At 42.0% G+C, this 21,755-nt stretch overlaps 1 protein-coding gene across 2 annotated transcripts in view; it reads left to right on the top strand.

The window, feature by feature from the left end:
* The first annotated feature begins 1,195 nt into the window (after positions 1–1,195).
* Positions 1,196–21,755, top strand: part of CLSTN2 (calsyntenin 2) — a 429,057-nt gene continuing 408,497 nt past the window's right edge. Inside the window, exon 1 of one of the 2 annotated variants that reach the window (XM_077348948.1) lies at positions 1,196–1,486. In XM_077348948.1, the coding sequence (XP_077205063.1) occupies positions 1,423–1,486 (64 nt within the window). In that variant the 5' untranslated portion in view covers positions 1,196–1,422. The remainder of the gene's footprint in view (positions 1,487–21,755) is intronic. The other variant, XM_077348949.1, reaches the window with a different exon arrangement.

Below are 21,755 nucleotides of genomic sequence, written 5' to 3'. Positions count from 1 at the left end.
AGCATCGTGTTTCGTCTAGAACTTTCAGCCTAGAAGGCTTTCGAGCCAAGAGATGTCCAGAGGTGCTTTGCCATTGCTTGACTCTGCACAGCAACCGTGGTCTTCCTCAGTGATCTCCCATCCAAATACTAACCAGGGCTTACCTCCTATGATTTGACAAGAGTGGGCCAGCCTGGGCTTTCCAGGTCAAGGCAGAACTAATATATTACCTTTGGATGCATTTCCCCTCAATGCAGCCTAAAAAAGACAGATAGGATACTAATTTCCAGGTTTGGGGTACTCTTGCAAAGATCAATTGTTAGGTGCAGCTAAAATCCATATTCAGGTCACAACACAATTAAGTGTGTCTTTATTGTTCAACAACCCTGAATATTTACTGTTTAATAGTAAAAGTAAGTAAAACACATTGGCACATGAGAAAAAATCTAGTAAAACATTAGAAAAGCAGACCATATGAGGCTGAAGGCAGCGCTACTCAAGACTTAAAAACAAGTTGTGATCAGGGTACACACATGATTACACCTGCAAACACTACCCAAAGCATATTCGTATCCATTTATGGAACTCATCTGATCTGATGCAATATTGTTGTTCAGCTGAGTCAGTTCACCTATTCAGCTGTGAACCATAATGACAGATCTGGTAAATTTCATACACATGGTGATGCAATCACAGGCAGGAAGCTGTGAAGGAGCTAGGTTCGTGCCTATACGTAATCTACACCTTGCCCAGTTTTCAGGATCCTTCCCCATCAAAGCAGGCAGAAGGCAATGGGAATCAGTTATCCACATGTGTTAACCTGACTAGAGTGCTTCGTTGTTGGAGCCGGTCCAAGTCCGGGTTACCTACATGCCTGTGTCCTGCGGCTTCTCTGCTCTCCGGGCTTAATGTTAAACTCACCCTTTTCTCTCAGAGCCTGTCGAAAGAGTTTGAAATATTCCTCTCATCCAGTCACTCTGGAGTGAAATGCTGGGAGGAAGGGTTGGCATCGCGCTTCACACCTTTCTGCGGGAGGTCTCCGCGCGGTTCCGAGCGGAAAACAGACCGCCGAGCCTCCCGCTGCCAGCGTGCCTCCTTCCCTCCCCCTCATGAATATTCACGCCTCTCCTCCTGGTGACGTTGCAGCAGTCCCGCGGTGAAAGCCGGCGAGCTGCTCTGGTCCTGGCAGTAAAGCCTGTGAGTGACGGAGCGGTAGCGGCAGTAATAATAATAATAGCCGCTGCCGCAGACGCCGCGTCGCGCCTGCTTTGGCTCCTGCTGCTGCCCTCCTCTCCCCTCCCCTCCCCTCCCCGCGCCGCCGCTACAGCCCGGCGAGGCAAAGGGAGCGCAACCCGGAGCTGCCCGACGAGTTGAGGAGGGACTCGGCTGTGGTCGGGGGAAAACACTCCCGAACAGCAGAGCCCGTCCCGGTTCCCTGAGAGGATGCAGCCGCGTCGGGAGTGGGCGCTGCTCCTGCTGGGGGTCGGCAGTCTCCTCGCCGCCAAAGGTAGGGCAAGTCTCTCTCTCTCCTCCCCCCGCCCCGTCCATCCCTAGCCGGGAAGGCAGCCGGGTGTGGGCTGCGCAGGTGTGAGGGACGCCGCCTGGTTCGCTGGGGGGGGGGGGGAGGCACCGAGGGGAGAGGAGGTGGTTCTGTTGTGTCTGGCGGGCTGGGGCGTCGCGTGTGGGAGGAGACGCCGTGGGGCTCCTCGGCCAGGCTCGGCTGCTTGTCTGGCGCCGCTTTCTGAGAGCATCGACCCCATAGTGCGCCTTGAACGGAGACGGGGCCGATGGCCGGGGGGGGGGGGGGGGAGAGATAAAGGGATTCCTTCGCTGTAAGTGAGCGGGAAGGCAGTGGAAGTTTGAGGCGTCTCGAGGGAGACGGCGGGAGTTCGGAGGAATGAGTCGCGCGCGCGGCGCTGCCGGGAGTGGATGATATGCGAAGGTTAAGCGTCTCGAGCCCATCTCCTCGCGGAGACGGCTGCTCTGCTCCTCGCTCTCGGCGGCTTAAAGGGATTACTTGGCTGAGCTCGGAGCAGGCGGCGGCGGCGGCACATTCGCACCCGGAGGAGATTGAAGAGAGCGATTAGGGAGCCCTAGCGGGGCAAAAGGCAGCGGGGTGTTCTGCAGGGACACCATTGCTTGACCTGGGCAAGGGGGGGGGGACTCGGAGCGGGGGGAGCCAGCGCGCCTACAGACGCGCACGCACACGCAAACCACACGAGAAACTTGTTGCTTCGTTTCTCACTTCACACCAACATCTTGTAGGTATCCAACACCATTAAGGGGAGATTCGCGTTTAACTTCCGGGATTTCTATTTCGGGATTCACAGTGGCGCTTCGCCCAAGAAACCTATTAAGGTGTTTCATATAAATCCTGATGGCAGTTGTTTCCAAAGGAAGCAATGCCAGAGGAGAATAAACGAGGCAGCTGCGGAATCATAGTCCCCGTAGCATTTTCAGCCCAGCCCCCCTCCCCGACTGATTATCAGTAGTCCCTCGACGATGCAACGCACTGTTCATTATTTTGATTATAAGGTTTAGCAACTTCTGCTTGAAAGGCAGCCAGGTTTCTTTCCGTAGGGCAGCTGCTGTTTAACTTGATCTGTGTGGTTTCCTTTTTTATTAAGAGTCAATAAGAATTAATTGTTTACCCTTTCTTAGACCTTTTCCCCATTATCTTCCACAAAGATACCAAGAGGATAGTTCTAAGCACCATATGCATTATTTGGGAACAGGAGACTAATAAAAAGGTTATCAGTATGTTAATTTGTCTCACACTTTCTGGAAACGTGTGCGGTTGAATTGCTATGTTGATCAGACTGAGACAAAAGAGTATACTGAGGTTTTGATATTGCTTGGTAATTATCCTGTTTGCCACCTCTGAAATGAGCATTCCACAGCACACTCTTTTAGCAGGTACTAGTATGTTGTTCTTCATGGTGTTTAGAAAGTGTTGTGCCTTAAACAGGCTGCTACATCTGAATTCTTTCAAGAGTTCCACATTTTACTTTACCACTGGAGGGCTGCAAAGTGCATTCTTAGGTTTCAAGGGTTTTACATGATGTTTAATGCTTGGTATGAAAAGGCATCTTAAACATTATAGGAAGAGGAGAGATGAATGTCAGCAAAAATATTAAGGATTCATTCTAATGTAAAACCTTTAAATATTTATTTTCAGGTGGTGATCTTTACTTTCTCTACTATGCATGGTCTTTTGTTTCCGTCAATATATAAAGAAGAAGCTATACATAAGATTTTTCCCCCTGTTACTTTCCTTTATAAAGGGGGGGCAGCACTTTGATTTTTTTAAGATAGCAATAAACAGCTGAAATTCACCATGATTGATATACTTAATACAGTCCCAGGATTTCACTGGAATTTGCTTCTGTGTGATTTGTTTGGGATTATGTTAAAAATCTGTCTGGAGGCTTGAAGCATGCTGTTCTGGTTTGAGGCCTTTGTGTACACTTTATGTGGGTTTAGACCAAAGACAGTAGCTAGAAGATCTGGTGCTTTGTTTATATTTACTGCTCTTGATTCAATTGTGTACTTCTTGGATCTGAAGATACTGCTTTCAACAACAAAGAGTAGGAGATAAGGATCACCTCCTGTATTGCCTTCTATTGGCTGTTGAGAAGAACTGCTTAATAGAACCACAGTAAAGATTCTGTGCACAGTCAGGCACGGACATATAGAACATCATAAAACTATAAGGAAGGGAGTATAATTTTGATTTGTTTCTGAGCTGGGCTTTGTTAACTTCTAAGAGTTTTTTACAATTATGTATTTATATATAGTGCCATCAATGTACATGGCATTTCATAAACTTCTTCCTGCCTCTCACTTCTATTTCTATCCCTCCCATCCCAATAAATCTGTATTTATGATCCTTAACACTGAAGTAATTGTAAACACTTCTGCAGAAGGTCACTAATCTAAAATTGTTATCCTTAGCTGTTTATCAGTGGTGAATACTTAAGAATGGGCATTAAATGTGTGGCTCTTGATAGACAAAATATCAGATACTATGGTTTATTCATATGATACCTCCATTGACTAGTTCATGAATGCATGTGTGTTCAATATGGTAACCTTCATTGATTTTCTTCTGCATGTTCAAACACTAGAATGTACTACCGTTAATACTGAGAATTATTTGAATCAAGGAACTCTAGTTTCTAATGCTCTTTATAATGTGGATTTTTTTCTAAATCAGCAGATTCAAAATACTATATTCCTACTCATGAGAGTGTTACAGGCATTGATATTTGTAGATGATTGAGAAATCTGGTAAGCGAAGTTGCTGCATTTTATATCATGTATTTGTAAAAAGATAGATGGAATTTTTATGCAGGAAGTTCTTTGGATACTTTTTAATATTTTTGTAGCAGTGTGACCTTGCACCAGGAGTCTGATTCTTTGCTTTGTATATTATACACCTTCTTCAAAAACCCAAGACCTTCTGTTGGGAGCTGAAGAACATTAGAGAACACCTGATATCATGTGTCAGACCCCAAGGCAATTCACAATATTATGTATCAGATGCGGAAGAGAACATTTACATCTATGCCCTTGTTCTCCCTTAGAACATAATTCAAGGATGCTTGGGTAGTAACCTCAGTTTTGTCCTGTTTGCCCAAAGGAGTTTTTCCTATCTTAAGGATCTCAAGGAAATAGATAAATATAGTTAGACCTGCAGAGACGTGGTATGCAGTGGCAAAATGGCCTTCATATTCTGTGATATGTACTGGGAAATAGTTACATGTTTTGTGAGAAACAGACTAGAAATTCTGTGTCATATAGGTGTCTACTAAACTGGAGAAGGTTATGTAATTTTGAGGAAGTATAATCATTGTAGTAAAGAGATCTTTCTTAGCAATAACTCTCCCACCCTAGCTAGATTTTGACACCCCCCCCCCCAATTAATCTCTGTAATCCTGGTCATAAAATTTGTCTAAGTAGCAGCATGAACACAATTATGTTTGGTTAGGTAAGATATAGACTGTGTTGAAAAATACTAATTTTGTTCATGCACTAGTAAAAACTTTCCTTAGATCCTGTGTGGTGTGATTTTGTATATAAAAGGTGACTGAAATAAATGTCCACTTTACTTCATATATCACTTTTAACATCTATTTTGGATCCATTGTCCAAGAGCTGTTGTGGAGTCCTAAATCATAATGTCTTTCCAGGGCAGTGGAAACCAGTGGTTTGGATACCAAAGTGCTTGTTCTTGAGTAGGATATTCTCTGCTCCTACAAGGAATGGCCCGTGATTTCTTTGAACAGGTATTCTATTCAAGCTGCAGCCTTCTTCATGGCATCCAACAGGTTATGGTTTGAGAAATAAATTGAAAGTTGAGACAAGGCAAGATAATGGTTTAACAAATCTGGATGGGCAAGTTTGACAAATATATGTGCTGAGTGCCATCAAGCTGCAGTCTACTCCCATATCAGGAGCACTGTTGAAGATTTGTTCAGATTTAGAGTGACTGTACATGTGTCCTTAGAGAAACTTGATAATACTTGAGAAGTACATATAGGATTCTTTATGTTTTGTGCCTTTGTGATTCTGGCTACCTTATTCGTGTTCTTTTTTATAGCTTTACCTATGTGTCATAAGAGCCTCCTGTGGTGCAGAGTGGTAAGGCAGGAGAAATGCAGTCTGAAGCTCTGCCCATGAAGCTGGGAGTTCAATCCCAGCAGCCGGCTCAAGGTTGACTCAGCCTTCCATCCTTCCTAGGTCTGTAAAATGAGTACCCAGCTTGCTGGGGGGTAAACGGTAATGACTGGGGAAGGCACTGGCAAACCCCGCCCTGTACTGAGCCTGCCATGAAAACGCTAGAGGGCGTCACCCCAAGGGTCACACATGACCCAGTGATTGCACAAGGGTACCTTTACCTTTATATGTCATAAAGAAGGCAGTTTCAAGTCTAACCTAGTTGAGAATAATGTGTGTGTAAAGTGCCAGCAAGTTTCAGCTGATTTATAGCAATCCTAGCAAGGGTCTTCCAAGGAAAGTGAGAAGCAGAGGTGCTTTGTCATTGCCTTCCTCTGCTGAGCCTTCCTTGGTGGCATCTATCCCAAGCACGGACCCTGCTTAGCTACTGAGATTAAGTTATGCTATGCTGCCTTTCCTCCCCAAGTATAATATACACATCTCATAATATATGCAGTTGTATATGCATAGTATATGCAGAAGGTAAAGAGAAAACAGCAGTATAGAATAGTTTCAACTGCGAAATTATCATCCCACTCAGTATGTTTAGAATGAGCTTATTTGCAAGTAGAAATTGTAGTGCAGCTCTCATTTACTGTACCATTCATAAACTGTGCTTCCAGTAAACGCCGTGCAGATACATTTTTCACAAAGCAGTCATCTAGCCAATTTCTCATAGCAAAGTCATTGTACAGTCAAGTATATAAGGGCCACACACCTGCCACTCGTCTTGATTTTAACTTGATTTGTGCAAGCTGATTCTCAGTTTGGAGAGAGGATGTAGATTTGTATGGAAGCTGAAAAAAGCAGGTCAGAAAACAGATACAGCAGGATGATGGCTTGTGTGAGAACTATAGTAAACATATGCAGAATGTTTATTTTATTTTAGAGTGATAATTAGTATTTGGGGGACAGAAAATGGAGCTTCTGTTTCATCAAGAGAGTCGTGATACACCTCATTGCGAAGAATGGAATTTCCTGGCTAAGACCAGAGGCTGGGAAAATATATCCAGTCTGCAGCTTAAAGGAAAGATGTGTGGGGTGGCTGTCACCAATATGGGGAGATACTGGCGCTTTATGTCCTCCTTTTATTTCTTAGTGTCAGACACATATACTGAATGTTGATTGGTTGAAAGCTCACAGCTGCATGCACTGGCTGTTTGATTGGCATGCTTACACAACACTTGAAATTACCACATTTGAAAATAAATGCTGTAATATGTGTCTTAAAAAAATGGGAATCTTTCCGTATAAATCATAAGCAATTTTCACAGAAGGTAACTAAAAGTTCACTGGAATATCTCTCATTTGGGGGTAATTTGTCATTGTCATATCAGCAATGACTTTACTCTGCAATTGCATTCTTTCCTACATTGACTATTACATAAACAGACACCACAAAAAGTGCTTTCCAGCAATTCTAAACATCTTATATATGCTTAATCTTCCATCCGGTCCTGTAGTACTTGTTCTGCTGCTTCCGACCAACATGGATCCACTTGAATCTTAAGATTCTTGCTATGCTCTATCCATCATACCTATGTTGCTTGTAGCAATACTTATAGTACCAAATTTATTTTCCCTATTTGGTATTTAAATGCTGAGAACAGCTCCTGCACAAAGGCAAGAAGGGAAAGAAGTGTGTGCATAAAAATCTGTAAAATGCTGAGATGGGGAGAATAATGTCAATTAGGGGAAAGAACTGTAATAGCAAATGGATCCAATATACACCATCAATGTTGTAAAATTTTAGCCAGACTGCTGATCAGGGGTCTTGGATTTTGGATGCACATTTATCAGTATGATGCCTCATTGCCATATAATTGTTTTTTAAAGTCCCAAATATATGAATGTGAAAGTAAGGTTGCCAAGTTTCTCCTGACAACCAGCAGGAGTTTGGGGCAGGGGACTTACTGGGAAAGAGGAAGGCTCAGGTCACATTGCCAACATTGCACAGGAAGTGATGTTATCGCAATGCAACATTGCTGCAATGTCCTTGGATTTGGGCAAAAACTCTATGGTAAATTAGCTTCTACCACTGTGTCCCTCAAAAACACTTAGATCGAGTGAACAAAGTCTCTTCAGGATCCCTGGCCCCAACCACTCATGTCTATATGGGTCAGAGCCTTTTTGACTTGATGGAATGTTCTGCCTGGTAAAATCAGGACCCTAAGCAGTCCCATGGGGTATGTAAGGCATAATTGCTCCACTGGGTGTACGGATGAGGTCATGTAGAAACATCAGGATTTTAACTAGCCTTCCTCCCTAAATCCACCAAATTAATTCTCAGCTGATGAATAAGATACACACTGTCCCCCTCCTCTTCTTGGAGAAGGATGTGGTATTGGGCAAAGCAGTAGTATTTTTTTTGTATTTTCAGATAATGGTATTTTAAGAAATTTTTAAGCTTAAGATGTATATAGTTTAGATGTTTAACCTGCCCTGCACCTTTGGGGAAGGGCAGCCTAGAAATATGTAATATCAATAAAATAAATTTTAAAAAACTACCATGGAGTTTTTGGCCAAATACATTGCCCAGACATCACTGGCATGATGATGTCACTTCCTGTATAGCATCAGTGATGTGGCCTGGACATTTTTCCAGCTTATCTGCAGTTGGGTGACATGGCTTGGTGGTGGGGGAACCCTGCCTCTACCAGGGATGTGGGTGTGTCTGGCAACCCTATGTGAAAGTGTTTTTCTTGAAACTATTATATAGAATGAAGATGACTTTTTCTGCTTAGGGATGGGGGAGAAAGTAAAGGAGAGAAGAGACATTCTGGATTCTGTTTGATGGATTTCTAAGCAGTGGAAAAGTGTGAAAGCTCACACCTTTAATAAATCTTAGTTGCTCTTAAAGGTGCAATTAGACTGGAATTTTGTTATGATATATTAATAAAAAGGAAGTGAGAATTATTATATTGAATTGATGTAATCTTTAATTGAATGCTGTTTCATTATCCTGATTGGTGTAGTGAGTTAGGAACGCTGACTTCTAATCTGGCAAGCCTGCTGAGATCAATTTGTTATTTTGCAGACAAAATTGCTCAGATTTACTCTTGTTTAGATAATGGTATGGATGCATATTCAAATTATGCATCTTGACCAATGTTTCTTGGCCAATTTGTAATAATACTTTACAGCTTGTTGACCACCAGGATGTACTCAAGATCCTTGGAGAACCAAGGTCTACCATGTGTATTCTTAATCCTTGGTCTTCATAGGGCACTGGAGGGGCTGGCTAAATGGCTAAGGGGAGTGGTAAATGTTTCCTTGAGACTGGGAGTTATGTTGTTTATATGCAAGGAGGCAGTGATTAGACCTGTTACAGGAAAAAAAAATTGCTCCCTGAACCCTACTATATTGGAGAACATAAGGGCAATCTCCAGACTTCTTGGATAAAGTTGCTTTTCAATCCCAAGGGCTCTTGGAAGATACTGATTTTTCTGGACACATTTCAGTCTGGCTTCAGGCCAGGATTTAAAACAGACTGCTTTGGATGCCTTGGTTGATGACCTCTGTCGAGAACTAGTTGGGGGAATCTGCTGGATCTCTCAGTGGACGTTCATAATATCAACCACAGCTGCCTCTCAGTGCTGGGATGCTGTATTATGGTGATTTGAATCATACTGGGGGGTTAGTCTCAGAGAGTAGACTTGGGGAATTTCTGCTCTGTTCCATGGTCATTGGCTTGTGAAGCTCTTTATGTTTCTGTCATATTTGCCATGCTATTTAATATCTATATGAATGTACTAGAAGGAGTAATCAAAACATAGGGATGGGAACAAACCAAGCCAGGTTCATCATGCATTTTGTCCTGTTTGTGGTTTACAAACTAAAGTTCATGATGGGTCTCCCATGATGAACATCCACAAGCTTATAAAGCAGAGTATGTTTGCCCAGATCCATATGGTGCACCAACTGCATCTATTCCTGGGTCCTAGTTACTGTGATCCGTGTCTTAGTTCCATCTAGACTAGACTACTGCAATGTGTTCTACTTGGGGATACTCTTGAAGAGCATTTGGAAGCTGCAGCTAGTGTAGAATACTGGGGCTAGACTGCTGGTTGGGGCTATTGGGAACATATCTCCTAAGCTTCAACAATTACACTGGTTACTTTGTCTCCTGAGCCCAATTCAAGGTGTTGTTTTTGTCTCTTAAAGCTGCCTTAGTTGGGACTAGGGGATCTGAAGTACCATCTTCTTCCATATATTCCTCTTGACTGAGTGTTCCACCAAACAAAGAAGCTCTTATGCTGGGCATATGAAAGAGGGCTTTTTCAGTGGAGTGGTTATGGAACAACCTCCCCAGAGATCATGGTTAGCTCCTTTCCCATCTTCAGGACTCAGTTAAAGATAGTTCTATTTAGGTTTGCCTTTGTGTAATTTAATTTTTATTTGCAATCCTAACTGAGATTTAAAATTGTGATCTTTTAGGAGTTTTAAAATTATTGTTTAATTTACACTGTAAACTGCCTTGAATTCCACAAGGTAAGAAGATGCTAATAAATATTTTAAATTATAAATAAATCATAAAGCAAGACAGAATTCATAAACAAAGCCTTTGGAGTCTTGGAGGTCTACCTGGGATAGTTCTATCCCTTCAATCCTACACATACACACTGCTATAAACTCAGAGAAGTTTACAGGTGAGCACTGAGTTTAGTTCAGTTCATCTGTTTATAATAATAACACATTGTGCTGAATTAAATAGTAGTGCTGGAATGAATATGATGACATGTTTTTTTCCCCATATGTATACTGAGATAAGTAGGTGATCCATCTCACAGGTTTTTGTATAAACTGAAGCACAGTTTGCTTGTTAAAATGCTATAAAACACTTTTCTCTCTGTTGTATTTCCGGTTCCAATAGATCTTACCAACTTCAATTTAACAGCATACTGCAATTTAAGTGCATACTGCTTGTCTTTGTCCCAGACCAATGAACCCAATTTAAGTGCAAGTAGTGGGCAGTGTAAGTGAACAGTGTAGAAACATGCTATGTGACAAAAATAAGTAAGCCCAAGTTAGCCTACGTTGATTGACGACTGCAGGCACTGTGGGATTGGCTATATAAGAGAGATAACATATGATGGTTAACTATACAAACCAGATGTTAGAAGCATATTGTATTTTTTTAAAGTCTACATGTTGAAAAAGCAATAAGAGAATTTTTGTTTGAAACAAATGTTCCAAATATATTTTAAAAATTATCCGGGGGGAGGGGATATTGAGAGAAATACTAACTCTTTTCATCGTGTCAGCAAGACTCTGACCATTTACGCACTGGAGGTTTCATGCCAGGCTGCAGGCTGGAGTTTTAGTCATGGCAGGTTGCCCCACCTCTTCCTGCACCACACAGGGGAGCATTTGACCTGGTGCACCTCATCTGCCCCCAATTTGTGCTCCTATATTGGAGCTGGGGCAGTCAAGTTCCCAGTGCATAAACGGTCTCTGTGATGCTCTTTTGACAAATGAAATAGTAGCTTAAATTTACATAATATAAGCAAAACAACTCAAGGTGGCTTGCAGAAAAGGTTGATTTAGTGTTTTTTACTGAGCTTTTCAGAAATACTGCCAGAGTTAAATATAGGGCAGAAGGCAATATTATTGAGGCAGCTGAATAGCAACCTTAATTAGAATAGGGCTTTTAAAGAAGACAGACTTAACATATCCTAGCAACTGAAATTGAATAGCAGCATACCTAAGAGGGTTACCAATCTAAGGAAGAAGAAATACTTTTTAAAGGTCTTTATTACTATCTCTCAGGTTTTTTTGCTGTCTACTAAAATATAAAAGCATCTCTAAAATTAGGCTGACATACATAAGGATGTTTATGGAAGTCTGTATTGTTTAAATGGTTTATTAATGATAACAGTGAAAAACTGTCACATTAGGAATTATTTAGTATAGCAAGAGTTATGTAGTACTTAGGCTTGACTCTTCCCACTCCGACAGTCTCCTTTCTTAAACTCAGCCATATTCCTGACAATAATAGAACTTCACAATGTAGATAAGAGTTCTTATGATAAACTACAAAAGGGATACCACACTGTATGAAATGTGTGCTTAATATAATCCTCCTTGGGTTTTTACAGTGAGTTTTTAAATTAAGACTTTTCCTCAGTTTAAACAAAACAGGTGTATGGATGTTATTTTTTAAAACATGAGGATTAGAGTCCAGTTGTTCAGTAGCTCTGCTGTTTTTAGAAAAATGACCTTTACCCTGCAAGTTTATTACAGTCTCCGAAAACAACTGATAACAAAATTGGTTCACAGCTTCTAGTGGTCATTACTAATGATCTTATTTTGAATCCAGCACTGTTGAATTCTGAGCTAGCCTGCCTCAATTAGAGGACTATAGATAATTTTAATTTGTCAGTTGGATGTGATCGACAGCAAATATAAAGTCTTTGGGGCATTTAAAAATAGCATATTTGAATAACATCATATTGCTTCATACTGGCAAAATAGATGTTCTCCTTTGGCTTTTTAAAAATGGAAACAATATTTGCGTTTTTCTCCTTTATTATATATCCCCCCTATATAAAGACTTGTATCTCTTCTGGAAAAAACTTTGCTCCAGATTCAGTTATTCATGTTACGGTGAAGGATATTTCTTCTTTAACAATCCAGTGTTATGGAACTCTCCCCATGAAAACATCCTTCATTGACCATCTTTTTAAAAAATCTAACACCTTGTTTTTTATGTTAGCCAATTTGAGACTTTTTATAATGGCAGGATACAAATAAGGAAACCATTGTTTTCAAAAAATACTGGAAGAACTTTGATCAAGCACACATTAATGCATGTGTATTTGTCTGGGACTCCTAGGGCTTGTGGCCCTCCTGGAGCTCTCGGCTGAGGGCTCAGACATCAGCACTCCACCAACCTGCCTGGTGAGGCCCAACCTCACTCACCTGACCAATGGGGAAACCTGAAGGCTCAGCAGGAGCCCTTTCCCTCCAAGGCTAGCTCTGCCATAGAATGAAGAAGGAGCCTCCTATGGTCTGATGAGGCTGTCAGGGAGGTAGCAGTCCTGGGGCAGTAGAGCCCTGGGGCAAGCAGGGACCAGCAGGGAGTCTGCACCAGCCACATGGCTGAAAGCCGGTGAATGGCAGAGTGGCCAGGACTCCAAGGGATGAGGTTATAGAAGGGTGGGTGGCGGGATGGGGGAGAATTGATAGGGAGGGATAAAAAGGAGGCAGGGCAAGGACAAGGGGTGGTAAGCAAAAGAAAAAGAGTAAGGAGTGAGAGGGGATGAGAAGGGAAAGGAGTAGCCATGACCCAAGGAATAGTCAAAGCCTCCAGAGACAGAGCATGTCTTAAAGGGACCTGCTGAAGCCCAAGCAGAGAATCCACGGGCTGCTTGAGGTGACTATCAGGATGGGAGCAGATAGCCCCCCCCCAAGACAAAGTGGCAGAGAAGTCCACTCCCATCTGATGTATTGAGCCTTAAATAAAGGTTGTGCCACTGCAGGTGTGACTACAAAGGCAAGTGTTGTCTGAGTCTTCTTCCTCCCATAATGGCTGAAGAGTCCTCCATAGGGGTCCTCCCAAGTCCTCACAGTATTGTTTTTGTCTCTTGCTTATTGTTGAATGAATGTGAGGGCTTGTTGCAAAACACAATGCAGGAATGCTTGGTGGAAAATCTCTTTGTATGTGTACTGTGCTAAGTGGGTTGCAAACTCTCGTTAGTGATGTGGGTGCATTCCACTCAGGCAGAGAGAAATACATATTTGAATTGAACCAGTAAATGTTAAGAGCAGACACAAACTATACTAGAACTAGCTGAAATGAATATGGGAAGGAATGAAATAAAAAAAGGGAACCTCACATTCAGGCTTTCTGAATTTTATACACGGCCTATTGACTAGTTACAAATATCTCAGTTATATAGCAGCTGTGCCAAACAAAGCAAGCTCCAGAACCTTGACTAAATGTACAGTGAGTCTAAATCACCATCATACAGGGAGCAAGGGGCAATTTCATCACTACTCTGGTTTATCCAGATTTTCAAGGCTTTCCCAGTGCCACTGAGATGGATCAATGGTTGATGGAAAGTGAAAACTCTGAGTACAGAAATGTCAACTGGGACATTTTTGCTTGTCAGGAATATTGGCAAGCTCTTCCTTCATGGTGACATCCCTATTGCACACACTGGAAAACTCTTCCAGTTGAATGACATTCCTGTCATGCAAGTATCTACTGATACCTCTCTCCATACCTTGCTTCTGCCTCTTAGGAAAATGAACTGCAAGGTTGGACTGTTTCTTACCTTTCCTCATGGGCATAAATTATTGTGTTCAGTTATCTGTTCTGTTCATCTATTAATGAAGAGCCCATGGTGGGGTCATATTTTTGACTGAATATATGAGAGACCCACACTGGTCTGCAATAGGTTAGTATTGTTGGAATGAGTGACTCAGCATGCCTGGGCATTTTTTTTGGGGGGGGGGAGTGCCACATCATTCTAAGTGTGTATAGGTGTTATCTCCTTGAATGAGATTTATTTTATATATTTTTATTTTTATTTTATTACATTTATATGCCACTGTCCCTTGTGGCTCAGGATGGTTTACAGTGAAACTCATGGTGCAATACAGTTAATGTATAATAATTGAGAACATATATATTTCTAACAGTGGAAACTCATAACAATAAAATGTTGAATGTTTAACATTTAATTACACCTCTCTTTACCTTAAGCTGGGAGCTGCCCTTTGATCTCTCCTCTTTCTATCACTTTGCTCTCTCTCACTTTGACCTCTAACTCTTCTTTTCATATGCCCTTTCATGGAGACACATCGTCTCTGTAGGTCTGTCTTATAAAAAAAAAAGTTCTCATATATACGCATGATTCTGGATTAGCTGGCCATTTGTGATAGGGAAAGGACTCTTTAGATTACATTTCTTTCTCTCCTTTTGACTGTAACCTGAATGTCAACTGAATCTACTTGAACAAATTTGTACTTTCTTGCAATGTACTTCTTGGCACAGTACACTCTGTGACTGGGAAAGCTCTGCCATATTAACTAAAACTCAGTAATTTGAACGGAGTGATGGCCAAGCAAGGGGGTGAGAAGAAGCCCTATGCTTAGCTCTTTATGTCAATACCTTGACATGCATATAGCCATGACCGTGGGGAAAGGGATGATTATACATTCAGCTTTATTTAACTGTGACCAAATAGTTCCATTATTAATTAATTTTTAAAAAGTGTACAGTGAGCTGAAACTGGCAGTTTGTGTAGTTAATTATGTCAACGTTCTGTAGTTATGCAAATACATAAGAGTGTCTGGAAAATCTTTAAATGGATGCTGTATTAGAACATGCCCCCTTCAAGGATCGCTGCCTTGTTGTGGCAAGGGGGCTTGCGTAGTTCAGTGAAGCTATGAGCTATACCGTGCAGGGCCACCCAAGACGGACAGGTCATAGCTGAGAGCTCTGACAAAAGGTGATCCACTGGAGAAGGAAATGGCAAACCACTCCAGTATCTTTGCCATGAAAACTCTATGGACAGTTCCAATAGGCATAACGATATGACGCTGGAAGATGAGCCCCTCAGGTCGGAAGGTGTCCAATATGCTACTGGGGATGAGCAGACGGCTAGTACGAGTAGTGCCAGAATGAATGAAGCGACTGGGCCAAAGCCGAAAGGACGCTCAGTTGTGGAAGTAACTGGTGGCGAAAAGACAGTCCGATGCTGTAAAGATTTTTATTCCATAGGAACCTGGAACGTCAGATCCATGAATCAAGGTAAGCTGGACGTGGTCAAACAAGAAATGAGAAGACTGAACATCGACATTTTAGGAATCAGTGAACTAAAATGGACAGGAATGGGTGAATTTAATTCAGATGACCATCAGGTATACTACTGTGGACAAGAATCTCGCAGAAGAAATGGAGTAGCCTTCATAATCAATAAGAGAGTAGGAAAAGCAGTCTTGGGATACAATCCCCAAAATGACAGAATGATCTCAGTTCGAATCCAAGGCAAACCATTCAACATCACAGTGATCCAGGTCTATGCCCCAACCACTGCTGCTGAAGAGGATGAAGTTGATCAGTTCTATGAAGCCCTACAACACCTTCTAGAAGCAACACCAAAAAATGATGTGCTTATCATCATGGGGGATTGGAATGCTAAAGTAGGAAGCCAAAAGATAACCGGGATAACAGGCAAGTTTGGCCTTGGAGTACAAAATGAAGCAGGGCACAGGCTGGTAGAATTTTGTCAAGAGAATACAATGGTCATAGCAAACACTCTTTTCCAACAACCCAAGAGACGACTCTACACATGGACATCACCAGACGGTCAACACAGAAATCAGATTGACTATGTGCTCTGCAGCCAAAGATGGAAAAGTTCTATCCAGTCAATAAAAACAAGACCAGGAGCTGATTGTGGTTCAGATCATGAGCTTCTTGTTGCAAAATTTAGGCTTAAATTGAAGAAAGTAGGGAAAAGCACTAGGCCACTCAGGTATGAACTAAATCATATCCCCGACGAATACACAGTAGAGGTGACAAATAGATTTAAGGAATTAGATCTGATAGACAGAGTGCCTGAAGAACTATGGACTGAGGTTCGCAACATTGTACAAGAGGTAGCAACTAAAACCATCCCAAAGAAAAAGAAATGCAAGAAATCAAAATGGCTGTCTGAGGAAGCTTTACAAATAGCTAAGGAGAGAAGGGAAGTGAAAGGCAAGGGAGAAAGAGAAAGATACACCCAATTGAATGCAGAATTTCAGAGGAAAGCTAGAAGAGATAAGAATGCCTTCTTAAATGAACAGTGCAAACAAATAGAAGAAAACAATAGAATGGGGAGGACCAGAGATCTTTTCAAGAAAATTGGAGATATGAAGAGAACGTTTCATGCAAAGTTGGGTATGATAAGGGACCAAAATGGTAGGGACCTCACAGAAGCAGAAGAGATTAAACAAAGGTGGCAAAATTATACAGAACAACTATACAAGAGCGAGCTTAACATCCCTGATGACCACAGTGGGGTAGTTACTGACCTGGAGCCAGACATCCTGGAATGTGAAGTCAAATGGGCCTTAGGAAGTCTGAGCAACAATAAAGCTAGTGGTGGTGACAGCATTCCAGTTGAACTATTCAAAATCTTAAAAGACGATGCAGTAAAAGTGCTACACTCAATATGCCAGCAAATTTGGAAAACTCAACAATGGCCACAGGATTGGAAAAGGTCAGTTTACATTCCAATCCCAAAGAAGGGCAATGCCAAAGAATGTTCAAACTACCGCACCATTGCACTAATTTCTCATGCTAGCAAAGTTATGCTCAAAATCCTACAAGCTAGGCTCCAGCAATATGTGGACCGAGAACTTCCAGAAGTACAGGCAGGATTTCGAAGAGGCAGAGGAACTAGAGATCAAATTGCCAACATACGCTGGATCATGGAGAAAGCTAGGGAGTACCAGAAGAACGTCTACTTCTGCTTCATTGACTATGCTAAAGCCTTTGATTGTGTGGAGCACAACAAATTGTGGCAAGTTCTTAAAGAGATGGGAATACCAGAGCATCTTATTAGTCTCTTGAGAAATTTATATGCAGGTCAAGAAGCAACAGTGAGAACTGAACATGGAATCACTGACTGGTTAAAAATTGAGAAAGGAGTTCGGCAAGGCTGTATACTGTCGCCTTGCCTATTTAACTTGTATGCAGAGCACATCATGAGAAATGCGGGATTAGAGGAGTCACAAATTGGGATCAAGATTGCAGGGAGAAATATCAACAACCTTAGATATGCAGATGATACCACTCTAATGGCAGAAAGTGAAGAGGAACTAAAGAGCCTGTTGATGCGGGTGAAGGAGGAGAGTGCAAAAGTTGGCTTGAAACTCAACATCAAGAAAACAAAGATCATGGCATCCGGCCCTCTCAATTCATGGCAAATAGATGGGGAAGAAATGGAGATAGTGACAGATTTTATTTTCCTGGGCTCCAAGATCACTGCAGATGGGGACTGCAGCAAAGAAATTAAAAGACGCTTGCTCCTGGGGAGGAAAGCTATGGCAAATCTAGACAGCATCCTAAAAAGCAGAGACATCACCCTGCCAACAAAAGTGCGTTTAGTCAAGGCTATGGTATTCCCAGTTGCAATGTATGGCTGCGAAAGTTGGACCATAAGGAAGGCCGAGCGTCAAAGAATTGAGGCTTTTGAACTCTGGTGCTGGAGAAGACTCTTGCGAGTCCCTTGGACTGCAAGGCGAACAAACCGGTCAGTCCTAGAGGAGATCAACCCTGACTGCTCTTTAGAAGGCCAGATCCTGAAGATGAAACTCAAATACTTTGGCCACCTCATGAGAAGGAAGGACTCCCTGGAGAAGAGCCTAATGCTGGGAGCGATCGAGGGCAAAAGAAGAAGGGGACGACAGAGAATGAGGTGGCTGGATGGAGTCACTGAAGCAGTAGGTGCAAACTTAAATGGACTCCGGGGAATGGTGGAGGACAGGAAGGCCTGGAGGATCATTGTCCATGGGGTCGCGATGGGTCGGACACGACTTCGCACATAACAACAACAACAATTAGAACATGGCAATGATGCATTTAGTCTAGCATTTTCATCAATAAGTCATACATTTTGCAGCCTGAAGTTGCTAAAAGCCAAAAGTTAGGTATGGCATAAGTGTGACCTTGCTTAACGGTAGATTAATATAATGTTTGTATTCATTTTGATTGTCATTAGCAGGGTACATTGTGACCAGATGGTTTAAAATTTTAACAAGAAGGCAGACCAGAAAAGGGTAAACTTACTTCAGTGAATTTAAACCAGCAGGATTTGATGAAATTCACTCCAGGTGAAGTCTCAAAGCAATTAGATATTCTGAGAAATTATGAGTAGCAAATGAAGTCCAAGATGGTGGTAGAAGGAAACTTGATACTTTATGCTTGGGTAAGGAAACAATAATCCAGGATAATTTATCCTGTTTTAATATGTTGTGGAGCAATTGCTGGAGTCAGAATCTATTAAACAGTAAGGCAATATATATATGTTTAGGAAAGGTCTATTAAAACATAATTCCCCCTAACTCGAAGAATCCAAATATTTGGTTTTTATACCCTGCTTTTTAATGCCCAAAGGAGTCTCAAAGCAGCTTACAATCACCTTCCTTTCCTCTCCCTAGAATAGACAACCTGACCGTTTACGCACTGGGAACTTCACTGCTTCAGCTCCCATGCAGGTGCACAAATCAGGGGTGGATGAGGCACACCAGGCCAAATGCTCCCCTCTGTGGGTGCAGGAAGAGGTGAGGCAACCTGCCACAACTAAAACTCCAGCCTGCAGCCCAGCATGAAACCTCCAGTGCATAAACAGTCCCTGTGAGCTGGTGAGACTGAGAGAATGCTGACAGGACTGTGTGGTCAGAACAGCACTATCAGGGCTGTGACAAGTCCAAGGGCATGCAGCTGGCTGCATGTAGAGGTGTGGGGAATCAAACCTGGCTCACTAGGGGCTATTATGTATGGCAAGAAACATTGCAAAAAGTCTTGAAAAAAGACTTTTTAAAAATCCTACATGTGGCACCATTTTTGGCATGGAAAACACATTATCGTAGTTTTGATTATGCATTGTCCTCCCCACTTATAGTGGCGACTGCGTCTATTCAGTGCAGTATTTGTAACTAGCTTTACTATGACTTTTCTTTTATGACGGGGACGAAGACGCCTGTTTTCGCATGCATTAATGTTAGTGTGGTTTTGGTCTCCTTCCCTGTGCTACCATACACCAATGGTGGCTCAAGGTGCCCCTTGTTTAGTGCAGACCCTCCCACCTATTACAACATTACATCAGCAGAAATTAATTTATTCATTCCCCTAGAGGCATTTGCAAGCATTTCAATCCATTCTCCATGAGGAACAGCATACTTCTGAGGTGGAAAGGTTGTAGTGTTGGCATTCCAAAGGCTGTGTGCCCTCACAGAAATTTCTTGTTGAGGTCTCCATGTCCATGAACTACAATTCCCATGAGGCCCTGCCAGCAGCCTGTGCCAGAGTGGCAGTCAAGTGACATTGCAGCTGACCATGGCCTGCCAATGAGTGTCTAGCACAATGGCAGAAGTACCCTCCACTTAAAGATTTGCCATCATAAGTCTTACAAATGCATGATTGTATGCAGAAAAGAATGCAATATCACAGTCCAGGCATAAGCACAATCATTTTAAAAAATGACAATTTAAAAAGGTCAGCTTGCTGACTTTACTGAAAACCTGTATGTTCATAATAGTCCCCAGTAGGGTTGTGCATGACGGTGTCCTAATTGGCCACTCTAGGCCAACACAGCCAGTGCTGCACCAAGGGGGGGGGGAGGCGTGGGCGCTGGTGCGCAACTTGGTGCACAAACGCAGGCACGGAGCGCGCTGGTGATGCACTGGTGGCCACACCTCCCCTTCCCTCCGCAGCGCAGTGCTGGTTGCATCAGCCTGGAATGGCTGATTCGGTATTTGAAAGGTTGTCACTTGGAGGAGGGCAGGATGCTGTTTCTGTTGGCTGCAGAGGAGAGGACACGCAGTAAACTACAAGTACAACGATATAGCTAGATATCAGTAAAAAAATGTTCACAGTCAGAGTAGTTCAGCAGAGGAATAGGCTGCCTAATGATGTGGTGAACTCCCCCTCACTGGTAGTCTTCAAGCAGAGCTTGGATACACACTTTTCTTGGATGCTTTAGGATGCTTAGGGCTGATCCTGCGTTGAGCAGGGGGTTGGACTAGATGGCCTGTATGGTCCCTTCCAACTCTATGATTCTATGATAACTCACCACTCTTAATCTTTATACCACTACAAATAAACAGTGCAAATCAAAGAAAGCAGGTGCTTCTCTTCAATATCTATTGAATGCAGGGTTACCAATCTCTCAAAATTGCAACTGATTATGAGAGAACAGAGATAATTTCCCCCTTGGAAATAACTGAGTGTGGACTCAATTGAGGTAGGATCCCTCTCCAAAAACTGCCCTCTCTAGGTTCCACCCCAAAATTGCCAAGAATTTCCCATCCTGGATTTGCCAACCCTAACTGAATCTTTCCAGAGTACTAGGCTTAAAGAAAAGCAGAATCAAATAATTCCTAGTGTGTTTCTAGAGATATAATATTTCAAGTACTTTTGAAGCTATGGGTAAAAGTATGGGGTATTCTGTGGTTTTGGGGAAAATCTCAACTATACAATCTAAAAAATGTTAACTGCTTGAACAACATAAATCTTAGTGTTCATAATTTAGCATATCAAGCTTTACTATTTGGCATATATATTTAACGCATTTAAAGATGTGTTTTTTCAAGGAAAAATATGAATATAGCCAATACTATAGAGTGGCAAATTGTTTCATGCCTTGCTATTGTAGCACATGTATCTGAAGTTTTGCTGTGTAAGGCATAGAAAAGTCCAAAAGAGGAGAGCAAATAGTAGCTAAAACGTGTTTCTGTCTAAATACTATCTCATATAGCCATAAGAGGACTACTAGTATATTTAGTTACAATGTTAAACTTAAAACATAGAAAATCATGGGACTCTTTAGTATCATACATTTGAACACATTTAATATTGGATGAAATTAGTCATTTAAAAACACATCCTATATATGACAGTGGTATATACAGCAATATAATTAATGCTGTAGATTGTTTAGTTCACACAATGAGTAAAGCGTTGTTTTGATAAACATTACACTATCTCATGGGGAACACCCCCCCCCCCAATGCTCCACCAAATTTCCAGCTTTTTCACTAGCTGTATTCTCAAGAGGTGGGACACTTCATCTGGGCTTTTAGAAGTGAGTTTCCCTGGGATGGTACTGTTGTAAACAAAGTGCTCATGTGTAGTAAGCTAATCACTTATGCTTTATCAGTTAAGAGTGAACGATAAAATCAGAAAATGAATCAGTTATTCTCTGTGACTCTAGTGCAAGAAAGGAATAGAACCTGACATTCAGCTGTAATACTGAAACAGTGCTATCTTAAGCAGATTTATATCCTGTATCTCTAGTCAGAGTTAAGAGGAAAAACAGGTAGTACAGGGAGATCATGGA

The sequence above is a fragment of the Paroedura picta genome, chromosome 8 (genome assembly GCF_049243985.1).
Source record: "Paroedura picta isolate Pp20150507F chromosome 8, Ppicta_v3.0, whole genome shotgun sequence".
Taxonomy (NCBI): Eukaryota; Metazoa; Chordata; class Lepidosauria; order Squamata; family Gekkonidae; genus Paroedura; species Paroedura picta.
This window is presented reverse-complemented; position numbering and strand designations above follow the sequence as displayed.